This window comes from Brachyhypopomus gauderio, chromosome 21 (assembly GCF_052324685.1).
Source record: "Brachyhypopomus gauderio isolate BG-103 chromosome 21, BGAUD_0.2, whole genome shotgun sequence".
NCBI lineage: Eukaryota > Metazoa > Chordata > Actinopteri > Gymnotiformes > Hypopomidae > Brachyhypopomus > Brachyhypopomus gauderio.
In genome coordinates this window covers 2,352,340-2,365,170 of record NC_135231.1, presented here as the reverse complement: position 1 = coordinate 2,365,170, position 12,831 = coordinate 2,352,340, and the positions used below count along the sequence as shown (strand labels likewise).

Sequence of the window (12,831 nt, the reverse complement as noted above, 5' to 3'; positions counted from 1 at the left end):
AGAAGGTCCCTTCACCGTGGAAGCAGAGGTCCATTTCCAGAAATTGGCACCGCAGACCAGATTCCTTTTTCTACCACAATTCTCAATTTCCACTCTTGTACTGGCATACGGCTGCCAGAAACGGGCTGCGAACCCTTTCCACTTATCTGGATTTCCGTAAGAATAAAAAAAAAAAAAGAAAAAAGAAAAGGTTTAGAGGAAGAAAATAAAAAGTAGTTGGAGTCAATCAAGTCAGCAAGGAGTATGGAGCATATATGACTATCTCTGCCATACACAATCAATAAGAGCACAGATACACTGCAGGAGCTGTATTCTCACCACGGCTACAGTTGTCTCCCAGAACAGCCACAATTCATCATGTCATCAACTCCACAAGGCACTGGAGCACATTCATTTGAGAGTTTGCTCCATGCAGACAGAATTGCATCATGTAATTTCTGCGGATGTGTCGGCTACAGGTTTGTTCTATGGATCCCCCGTTCTATCACACCTACAAATGTATGCTCCAATGGCTTCAGATCTGGCGTCTACGTGGGGCACTGCCAGATTGCACGTCGTCATACTGGAAATAGCCAGTCCAGTGTGCTGGGGAAGACGGGAACGTTGGGGCCATAACGGAATGCATGTGGCCTACAACGGTGAGAAGCTCTGGCAATCAGTGGGCATTCGACTGGCATTAGGGGACGGGATGAGTAACTCCGTGATCCCATCACCACCACCCAGAACCACTGACACAACACAGGCAGAGTCAACGGAGCATGACTCTCCTTAGAATAAATCAAGATTCATCAGTAAGGCCATCTTTACCTGTCCACGTTCAATTAATTAGTGACCATTGTAGCAACCTGTTCTGACTGGCATTCTGTTGTTGCAGTCCATCAGCTTCAAGGTTCAGTGTACTGTGTGTTTTGAGATGTTTCTTGGCTCACTGCGGTCGTAAGGAGTGGTTATTTGAGTGATCGCCGCCGTCCTGACAGCTCAAACCAGTCTGACCGTTCTGCTCGGACCTCTCGCATCAACAAGGCGTTCCCACCCACGGAACTACCGCTCAATAGACCCTTATTGCACCTGACTGTGGAAACACTGAAATGTGTTCTGCGTGAACAAAACAGCTTCTGAAAGACCCACAGCAGCCCATCTGGCAACAACAACCACGCCACGTTCCAGTTTACTCCACACGTCCATCCCCCTGGAGAAGCTTTTACCGGGAACGCCGACTGGATGTCTTGAGCCATGTCTGCATACTTTCATGCACAGCACTGCTGCCCTTTGATTGGATGACTGGATAGCTTCATGATTGAGCAGGTGTACAGGTGTTCCTAATTAAGTGGCCTACTTGATCCCGATGAGAACTCTGTTGCAAACTGTGTTATGTGGTGCAGGATGGTTTTTTCAAGAAACATTTAGAAGACCTTCAAAGAAAAGCTTAAACTAATAAGACTGGAAGACGTTATACCCTTCAGCAGTCTGGGCGGACAGTTGTAAACAGAAGAAATGCAGCTTTGCCGCACTGCCGTCACCCTGCCCAGGAGATCACTCCTTCTATTAAGACCAGTGCATTTGCTCAATCCTCAAACAAGATCCCTAAATGCCAGCTGAGGATCTGGAAGCATCGCTTGCATTTGCTAGAGGAAGATCTTCTGGATGGTGGAAAGAAACGTTGGGCCATACATATTGGTAAACGTACAACGTCATGTATGGACTCACCGCACAGAGAATATTGCATACCATTAACCATCATAGCCTCAGCCAAAGTGTAAAATCATGATGGGCAGAACGGTTTTGCTGCCTCTGGGCTATCTAATGAATTCCAAGCTGTACCAGGAAACAGCTGAATATCAGGGTGTGTGTGAGATCTGAAAAATGGGGAGAGTCCATTCAGAAGTACAGTGATGCAAAACACTGCAGTAAATTAACAAGTAGCTCAAACTAAATAATCCCCTTTGCAAATCCAGTTTTCAAATGTTCAAATTCTTTGCAGAAGCAGGTATTTCAGGCCAGACATTCAAACAAACATACAAAATAAGCAAACAAGTATATAAGAAATATGTATAGAGGGACATATTAAAGCACCAGAACATTGGTGATGAAAGCCGGGGGGTTTTGTAGCTATTTTTTATGCCTGAACAATTGATTGGCACTGTAAACCTTACAAAGGAGTACAGGTAAAACAGCTGGGGCTGTAGGCCCGTAAAGGTGATGATGACGGCATGGTAGCTTCTTCATCACTTAAAATACTGCATCACATCTGTCCTACACTATAGGAAATGTGGGGTTATCCATGATCAAAATGAAAAGACACACAAACTTTGAATGTGCCTTCAAATTACAGACACTATACAAATATTCTCTGCATTTGAGTCAGTCTCACTGAAACAAGTTTGTCTGGCTAGTTCATGTGTGCTAAGCTAACATTAGTGAGGCAACCCAACAGGTTAGGCCTATCTCACACATGCATCTCACATCATATTCTGTAAATGTGGTTCAGTAGTATGGTATTTAACCACACTATTTTATTTTATTGCATACATAAAAGATTAGGAGATTTTATCTACACCTATACATGTGGCATCACAAGTGGAATCATACACAACTACTCACTACAAGTCGGGTAGATATGGCACTGTAAAATTAACATGTATTGTTAGTTAAATCCTTTTGTCATTAATACACTTCAATGATAGGACAGAAAAAATCCAGGTAAGTCCAAATAACCTCAAACTTTCTTTCAGCTGCAGGAAACAAAATGACACCAAGTGCCACACCAGTGCATTCATGTTGGCCATCAACGTGACATACAAACAAACAAGTTCAATCAGTTGAATATTTTGAGTCAACACATTCTCTCTCTGTTCTCAAAAAAAAAAAAAAGTGCTCCTTGCCTTCTTTCACTTTGGATTTTATCAGCGGCGTTGTGACAAGCCAAAACCAATCTCAAGGGCAAACAGAGATTGCCACAAAGGTCTGTTGTTCTACACAATTTGGACAGGTGTGTGTGCAGCTTAAGATATGACATAAGAAGAAGTGGCATTTGTAAAACGATCGAACTGATACTGTAGAGAGATGCAGCGTGTGCGCCATCCGTCAAACAGCTGGTGGAAGGGGTTTGGGGTTTTTATTTTGTTTGTTTGTTTTTTTTACAAACAGGAAATTTGGGAGAATTCAACAGGGTCGATTCTTGTTAAGCCTGCGCAGAGCTGGGCCAGCTTGAACGCACAAAAAGGCCCTCAGACGATTTAAATTTGGGAACGGACATCAGACACGTGCAACAGAGCTGGCGTACGCTTGCAAGAGCTACTGGATCACAACCCTGGGCTCCCTCTCAGAGCACACACACCTCACGAGCTGCCAATGAGGCGAGGAAAGGTATACAGCAGACGAGCATGAATAAGAAAGAGAGGGAAGTTTTCAGCCTCGGTTCAGACAGGTACCATCACATCTGTCCCAGCGCGCGTTTGACGCCGGGCGTGTCTCAGAGTCTGCGTCTGCAATTACGGCAAGGAAACATCTCGCAGCCATTGGCGTAATCGCAGACAATTAATCTTCTCTTGCCCGAAACGCCCAAAGTATTCACCTTAATCAGCATGTTTCTAACAAGTGCCACAATGGTAATGCTAAGAATGCAAATGGATCCAAGCAAGAACGAGGTTAAGAACGTCGCCGTACCTTGGCGAGACAAAAAAAGAAAACGTAAGCACGGCCGGGAGGTCACGGCATCACAACAAACACGAGCGGTTTGTTGGCACATCGGCCAACATGCTGGGGGGGGTTTGCCCATTAAGGGAAGCCGCATCGCTGAATCAGCTTGTATTAATGTGGAGGATGCAGGATCCAAGCAGATTTCCTACATTCCAAGCTTCAGGTGTACCCAACGCTAGTCCATATCGTCAACACACACGGTCTTGTGAAGCACCCAACATGCCCCAGAGAGATCAGACAATCTACGGAAGTTCTGACAGAACAAGAGCCTCACAGTCCGAATGAGAGACTATTATGCACTGGATTAAAACAAACAAACAAACAAACACAGAGTATACCAAGTAGTGTTCTGTTTCCCAACACTCCAGTTTAGTGGCATTTACTTCCATTTTGTGAAAAAAAATTAATATACAGACAAACCTTATGTTAAATTACCAAAACAGACAAACAACTCTCAGAGTCCACAACTATCCGTGTTATGATGCCTAATTCTGGGCATTAGGCTTCTTTGAAGACCTATGTAAATTATCCTGCATATCATTGCTGGATCCTATTGTATCTTTATCAATCACATGAGCCAAAACCCAGTTTCAGCAGGCACAGAGCAATTTAAGTGCATTAGCAGCAGGGCTGAAACCACAGAGGAAGTGGCTACTACACTCCCTGCCCTGTGAAATTTTATTTCCAATAGTTAGGATATGTACATGGTTATTAATACATTTGAGCTGTTGCAGTGTAATGGCTGCCCCAGTACGAGTCCTTACAAATACAGAGCAACATTTGAAAGTGGCAAAAATCATGAACCTCATAACTGAGTCACATAATATTGATTGTAAGAATATGCTAGCCACAACACTGACTGGCACTGCAGTCTGCTTTACTACAGACCAGGAAAGTGGAGGAGAGAGATGTGGGGGGGAGGGAGGGGTTGAACATTAAACAGATGATGTAAGGAGATGAGAACAGAATCGCTCAGAACACAGGTCCGCACTTTCACTACACATGCAATGACATGAAATGAGACGAGCATGGAAAAGCACCCCACTCCCACCACGCACTTACACACAGGAAACACTGCAAAGTCATCCAACACGCCCTTAATAGGCAAACAATACCCGGTATGTCAGCAGCTGTCAAAAAACCTCCCATAGACGCTGCAAAGTCACACCCTAAAATTTAGTAAAAAGAAATGAAAAACACTTTCAGAAGATCCTAATCGTTACATCTGGTCCAGGATATGAATCACATTATGCCCCAATTGAATTATTAAATGCAGGTTAACGATGGATTTGGGAATAAATCATTATTTAATTGCTTCAGTGATGTCTGTGCCAAACCCAATGTAATAAAGAACAATTCCTCATGACATTCAACCACAACTGCCCCACTGAAGCAGAAACAGTGTAAAAATACAAAGCCACCACGAGACACGTGGATGACAATCTTGCATTACAAACACTTGCATTGAGTGTAGCACAAATAAGCAATTTCATAAATATAATGTACAATTAAATGCATTTTTGTTAAACTCTGCAGAAAAGTTCAACCTCTAGAACAAGTGTTTGAAAGGCGTTGAGTGCCGCTGGGACACCTACATCCTCAGGGCGCAACACCTGGTTCACAGAAACTCAAACCCTGTGAAGAAAATGGTCCTGACTCCAAAGGGCACTTATGATACTACTGTACTTAAAAAGAGCGTTTAGCTTCCTTACCTTAGTTATCACCTAAACACTTTGGGGTACTAAAAGAACAAAAGAAGTGAAACTAGTTCTTTTTGAGGCATCTGAAAGGACGAAACTGTGTTGCTTATGTGTTGTTGTCATGAATATACGAGTCCCAACAACGCAGTTCATCTGACTGTGTTGAGGGAAATAAACATTCAGTTTTTCATACCAGCAGCAGCTTTTCTGTCTCGTCTACAAGTCGTGGACGAAGTTGCCTTTAAGCCTTTACTGCAGCTAAGAGGTCAAATATTATCTTTGAAACCTTTCAAACGGTCAAGTACGAAACTACAGTAAGTTACTGGACTCTAGCAGACACGTATTGGACCGAAGCGCCGGTCCTGTCGTCCACACATCTGGACCACCAACTCCAACACGTCCAACTCGCCCCGCACAACTTCTGTCGGACCCACATGTGTTAGCCGGGGGTCCGAGCTGCGTCCCGAAAACGCTGCATGACATTTACAGACGCTCTTGTTTACGGCAACACCGGAGAGAACAGCACTCAACACGGATACCTGACGGTTTAACGTCGAGGCCACCGAGTGAACACGGTGAAAACGACCCACTTTGTGGCCGAGCGGCTCCGCTACCCACCAGTACGTACTGGGCTAGTTAGCGCGCGACCAGCTAGCACGTCATCCCGCACCCCTCACGTTAGCCTGCTAGCTAGCCAGCCCAGGCTTGGAACACGAGACGTATAAAACCGTGGCGTGTGCCTGTCGAAATGTATCAACTCACCGGAATGAGGTTCACCGGGCACAGGTTTTGACGAAAGTTGACGAAAAGAGGGCGAACGGTTTATTTTGGTTCTCGCAAAAGCGACAGCGGCAACCGGAGCTCACTCGCCGCTGGCGCAGCCTCGCTCTAGTGTGGCCGCCTGGAACGCGCTCGCGCACAAGTACGGAGCACAATGTAAACAAATGTATTAATGCGCTCCTGGGACTAGCGAACTATTCTCGCAAACTAGATAAGCAAAAAAAAAAATATATATATATATTCAGCAAAAATGTTAAAATCTTTGAAATTTATTCTTGGACTATGTAGTTGGTACCATGTAAACGTGGACTTTGGGTTTGTTCTTTTCAGTAAGTTGTAAAGTCATGACGTCATATCCACCTGCTGAGTAATCACAGAAACATAAAAAAATCCTTGCTATACACGAGATTAATTTTAAAACGCATTTAATAAATTGGACAACATCGAGTCACAGTAAAAAAAAATGCAAAGAGCAAAAATGCAGATTATCGTGAGATCAACAGTTCAACGTCACATAAGTGAGTTAATGAATTATTAGTGGGTGAATATGTGCCAAAATTTAAACCTTTATATTTACATTATTGCTATGGGTCAAGGAAATGTCTAAACTGTAGAAAAACATACAAGGATCATAACGAATAAAGCTTGTGGGTGTAGACGCCTACAAACCGATGTCAAAACGGTATTATGCGCCACTCTCTGGCGAGGTTTAAAACTGCAACTATAGTGTAGTACAGGAAATGTAGTTAAGGACTATGAGCACAGTTGAGCAGTTAAGCACTTTATTATTAGCATTGATGTTAATGTGACGAAACAATAAAACTTTCCAAGGTCCTCAAAAGTTGTGTTCTTATTTATTCAATATTTCAAAACCTATAAGCAAAAAATCAATTTACATTATAACTGATTAAATATAAAGATAAAACGATATTCTATGAGTGAAACCCTGGGAGAACACAAGGCACCATTCCAGAAGATTGATCAGTTTGAGGTCTCACATCCTGACAGGGAGCCCTGGATTACTGACACAAATGCTCATAAAAATAAAATCATCATTTCAGTACATGTGTCTCATAAGAAGATTTATAATACATTGGAAAAGCTGCTGTATGAAAGGTTGCTGCATGTATTGAATCCTTGCCCACTAGAAGTACAGACTGATCATTGTGCTTTGAGTGCATTTTCACATAAATGACCCAGGCCATAATTTAGGTATTAAATGAACGTTAAGAAGACCAAGGGAAAAGAACACCAAAAGAAAGACTTAAAACAGCTAATATTGGCTTTGTATGGAAAAAACTATAAACTCTGGACTTAACTAAATGTACTAGTCTGTGACAGGGCAAGGGTGCAGCCATTGCTTCTCATGTGCATGTTCTCAGCATACCAGTTGAGAGACGAGGACTGTGGCATGGGACCGTTTGCCCTTTACGACACGAGTGCGAGGGGGGACGTCTCTTTGGTACAGAAAACGAACACATTCATTCAATGCTCAAAAGTTTACACAGGTTTTTGACAGTTTCTTAAATTTGACAGTATCTACCCCATCTCCCTCTCATAAAATATGCTTATCAACATTTTAAACATGATAAAAAAGCATAAAAAACTAAGCACAGTCGATATAATGGTTGAAAATAATTAGTACTTTCACACTATGAAAATATTGTAACTGCATTATACATCAGTCCCTCCAGAATGATTCTGTGTACAGAAGTTACACCCCCCCCCCCAAACACAAAAAACTGAGAAAATAAAGAAAAAAATAACCTCCAATAAGAATGTGCAACACGTTTGCATAAAAAACCAGCTAATGTACTAGTCTACACCTACTATGCCTAACCAAAAGCACAATGGGACTCTGTGGCAGAGGAAATGTCAAGTTTCTAACACACAGAGAACATGCTCTGACAAGCAGCAATTATGTCACGGGGTAACATCCCACCAAATGATCAAAGAGAAGAGCGAACACGGAGACCATGGCAACTTTCCTCTGCTGTGATGAAACAGAACACATTATGCTACTTGCATGTGAAGCGCATCACCTAATAATCTCTCATGAGAAAACGATTTGCCAAAAGAACACAGACATCATTTGAAATAGCTAGAATTAAAAATGAGCAGTAACATAGTGTTTCAGTTCTTGCAGAATAAAATATTGAAAATGCTTCTGATCGGGCAAGAGAATGTGTGATATGCTTTTTAGTCCGTTTTCTAACATTAGTCCAAGAATGAGAGAGACAACAGAAGATAGGTGTTGACTGTGCAAAGTTGGCTAATGTCTTGAGCGACCACCTTCAAATGCATGGTGTTCCTCATGTGCTGAAAGAGAAACATGAAGATCTTACCTAATCATTACGCCTGCACAAATCATTTTAACTTCACAAATAATTGTTTAACCATTTTATGATAAAAGGTAATTTAAAGACATTATGGGCACAATATGATAGGTTTTAGCATTCTGGGTTAGATAGGAGTTTGTTACTGGACTAACTAAAATAAAAAATAAAAAAAAACAGTGTTTAACCATTATAAACACACCTGTGTGTAATAAACAAAGCAATGTTTTTCTACAACTATTCAACTATTCAAATACATAGACATAATATACCAAATATAATTTAAAGTACATTATATCAAAAGAACTGCTGTCGTATGAACACAACAACTTTGCTTATTTTTTAGTTTTATACCATGTTTACTTACAACATACTGTAACATAATATATTGTATTAATTCTCATAAACCAGTTAGTCTTTCCTGACCTACCAAGTCCAATATGTATTCATACAGATAATGTGGAATCAAATACTTATGGAAATTCTGGTTAGGTTTTTTTTTTTATTCATTTTTTCCCCACCACAGATCAGGAAAACAAAAAACTATTCAACTCAAATCTAAAATTAAAAGGCTGCACATGAGCCTTTTAAAGAGTTTTGCCTAAAATTCTTAGAGAAAAACAACAATGAAAATATATGTTGATGGAACTTACGCTTATAAAATACTGCTTTAAATGAGATCTGTGGAAGTAGTTCATAGATTCTTCCTAAGATGTTTGCCTCGTTAGCAAAAGATGCGTTTCCATTCCAAACCTGAACCACATCCTCTCGGTCTCGCACACTGACGCTCACTCCGACAACCTCGTCCTCTAAAAGCAAGAGAAACCCAAGAATGAGATTGTGTTTATTACAATTTATTTAACTTTTATATATAAAATGCACTGGAAAACTCTGACATGCCCATTCACCTGAGGCACAGCAGTCAGCAAACTGTTCTCCAATTGTAGCCAGTAGTAATTCTTTCCACACAGCTGACTGATAGCACGGTGATGGTTGGGGGTGGGGGGTGGGGGGGGGGGGGGGGGTTGGTGGTGGTGGAAGGCAAACAGAAAAAGCACACAGAAATAGGTAGTGTCACATATCACTAATCTGGGCAGTCAAATCAGTGTTAAACCTGAGGTCTAATCATGGCAACTTGTGGTTATGCAGTTCTGAAGCTTGAACAAATGAGGGAAACATATCATATACAGGCTAAAGTACGATTTCCAAATGAGACGATTCTCAGCAGATCAGACTTACTGTGCTCTCCTTTGGTACCTTCATTTTCCACACACCTCCTTTCGCATTGCTTTCCTCCTCCCTACACAGAAGAAACCAGAAACATCCACGTTCAACATCCACAAGCTGATAAACAAGGCCTCAGATTACTGCTGCCACTATTTCACCAGAATCAAGGGTAATGTGTACGATTGAAATGAAGTTTACCACAGTGGTCTTCTTTCTCCTCGCATTAAGTGGTAGCTACATCTCAAAGGGAGGTAGGACACTGCAGGTATGTTGTTGTACACACTCCAGAAGCTCTATTTAACAACAAAAGAGCAGAGAATCATAGATTTTCAAATGGAGAAAGAAAAACCTTGATAGTGTCACAATGCAACAGGACAGGTGTATATGATACAGAGGCATCATTTTCTCTCTGAGCCATGAAATCCTAATAGGAAATATGATAAACCTGGGGTGTATAATAGTAGCTTCTCACACTCCTAATCACAATTTTAAGAAATGCTTTATTCTTTCATTTTTTCAAAGCTCTCTCAGTACACATTACAAAAAGGCATCCAAAAAAAAACGTACAGTCCTGAAAGGGTTGGACAGCTGTGCACATGCTGATACACACCTGAACAGTCTGTGCACATGCTGATACACACCTGAACAGTCTGTGCACATGCTGATACACACCTGAACAGTGTGTGCACATGCTGATACACACCTGAACAGTGTGTGCACATGCTGATACACACCTGAACAGTGTGTGCACATGCTGATACACACCTGAACAGTGTGTGCACATGCTGATACACACCTGAACAGTATGTGCACATGCTGATACACACCTGAACAGTGTGTGCACATGCTGATACACACCTGAACAGTGTGTGCACATGCTGATACACACCTGAACAGTCTGTGCACATGCTGATACACACCTGAACAGTCTGTGCACATGCTGATACACACCTGAACAGTCTGTGCACATGCTGATACACACCTGAACAGTCTGTGCACATGCTGATACACACCTGAACAGTCTGTGCACATGCTGATACACACCTGAACAGTCTGCACTGTGTAGATCTTTTTCAGATTTGATTCACACTCTGCTGCTGTTGTCCCTGGTAATGACCTGGAAAATACATAGACATAATATACCAAATATAATTTAAAGTACATTATATCAAAAGAACTGCTGTCGTATGAACACAACAACTTTGCTTATTTTTTAGTTTTATACCATGTTTACTTACAACATACTGTAACATAATATATTGTATTAATTCTCATAAACCAGTTAGTCTTTCCTGACCTACCAAGTCCAATATGTATTCATACAGATAATGTGGAATCAAATACTTATGGAAATTCTGGTTAGGTTTTTTTTTTATTCATTTTTTTCCCCACCACAGATCAGGAAAACAAAAAACTAGACTTTCTGCTCATCACTTTTAGCAGTACATCCAGGAGCAAACAGGACTTCGACCCCTGACCTTACATATCCTAATATTTAAAGGTTTGCCTCAAGTTACTCAATCTACTGTCAAAGGTAGATATCTATATACATTCAAGCAACTGACTACCATGCAGTTCAGCAGTATATGTAAATAAAACAACGTCAAAGAAAGATTTCAGACACCTAGAATGCAAATGTAGCTCGTTAAATAAACAAGTTTAACACCGAAAATAACACGAGAATTGAGGAAACAACTTCAGCTTGTACAGCAAATATATTAAAAGTCTTACTATATACTGAATATTTGTACATTTAAAATGTCTCTAAATAAGCAAGACCAATAAAAAGTATGACCTGCAGTTTCCGTATTTAACAAGAATACGAAGACAATATTCAGGTTTGTTTAAGAATAAGTTTAAATAATGAATAATTTAATTTGGTTAAATAATGACCTTGACATTTTGTTTCCCACCTAAAATGGAAGTTATAAACCGTCAGGTCAGCAGTTAAGTAACAAACAACTAGCATCATATTCAGGTGACGTGCGACTCGACCTAGTTTTGATGTTGCTAACTAGCTAACCTAGCAAGCTAAAGCTAATGCTAACGCTAGCTGGCTAACTTCACCTAGGCTCTCTCTACAGTTAGCTAATCATAGGATTGTGCACTTAGACAAATTAAACGCGTACGAATTACACAATTTTAGTTATTAACCTGAAAACTGCGTGTATGTTGGCCGTGTAAACCCCTCAAGTACGTGAGTGCCGTGTTAGCCGGGCAGCTAAAAACACGGCGTTGCCTCCGTGACGAGGAAGCGCCGGGGAGCCCCAGGCCTACAAGCTAACCTTTGTTAGCATCGCGTAGCTAGCAGCTAGGCTTGCTAACTAGCTAACGTTTAAGAGTCTCACTGCAGACGGCGCTGAACGACCGTTAATCGACACGGTGCGTGCGGCGGCAGCGCGCCCAGGGCGGGACCCTACCTGTCCAGCCAGAAGGTCCACGGCGAATGCAGGGGGAGCGAAGTGGCGTTACTGTCTTCCACATTGTTCGTGATGTTCTCCAGTTCCTTCTCGTCGATGTGGATGTCGTTTTCGGAAGAGTTCACCGGGCTGCTTTGTCTTCCCGCGTTCATCTGCAGATTTGGGGCTGCAGGAGCCGCCATATTCGGGAGAAAAGAGAACGCCAGCCGATGTCGATGGTTTTAGGAGACTCCTAACGTCCACATGCGGAGGATGCGACGTTATTGACGCTGACTCATTTGCCGCTCGAACGGACAGCCTGCCGCGTCACCGACACAACAACAACAACAAAGTCGTGCTGGGAACGAGTGAAGCCAGCAGCAGCGAGGCGGAAACATTCCCCAACACGACTTAGGCTGGTGTTTCAAAATAATAGCATGGGGAAATTCTGCAAATCACTATTTTTCTTTTAAGGTGATTTGTACCGAACTTCCTGTTATAGAATATTAACTTCACATGGATTGTAATCTCAGTTTATAAATTTGCTCACCTCATCTGTCAGTAAAATGACACCAATATGACAAAAAAAGATTTGATGAAATATTAAGCTATTCGTGGTCACAATGGCTCATGTAGCCTATTCTTTGAGTGAGAAGGACATCCCATTGATATAATCTAATCAATGTGTCT

General features: G+C 41.7%; 2 protein-coding genes across 2 annotated transcripts in view; both read right to left on the bottom strand.

Annotated features, from left to right (window-relative positions):
* foxp1a (forkhead box P1a) overlaps window positions 1-6,359 on the bottom strand; it is a 29,358-nt gene extending 22,999 nt beyond the window's left edge. Inside the window, 1 exon segment of the mRNA XM_076984611.1 lies at window positions 6,162-6,359. The gene's annotated coding sequence lies outside the window, so the exon portion shown is untranslated.
* A 652-nt stretch (window positions 6,360-7,011) lies between these two features.
* On the bottom strand, window positions 7,012-12,525 carry eif4e3 (eukaryotic translation initiation factor 4E family member 3). The gene is made up of 7 exons (XM_076984614.1): window positions 12,163-12,525; window positions 10,787-10,859; window positions 9,941-10,035; window positions 9,755-9,815; window positions 9,424-9,490; window positions 9,169-9,324; window positions 7,012-8,498 (listed from the first exon to the last, which is right to left on the bottom strand). The coding sequence occupies exons 1-7, from the start codon at window positions 12,342-12,344 to the stop codon at window positions 8,452-8,454; spliced, it is 681 nt and encodes a 226-aa protein (XP_076840729.1). The 5' UTR covers window positions 12,345-12,525; the 3' UTR covers window positions 7,012-8,451.
* Window positions 12,526-12,831: the final 306 nt, after the last annotated feature.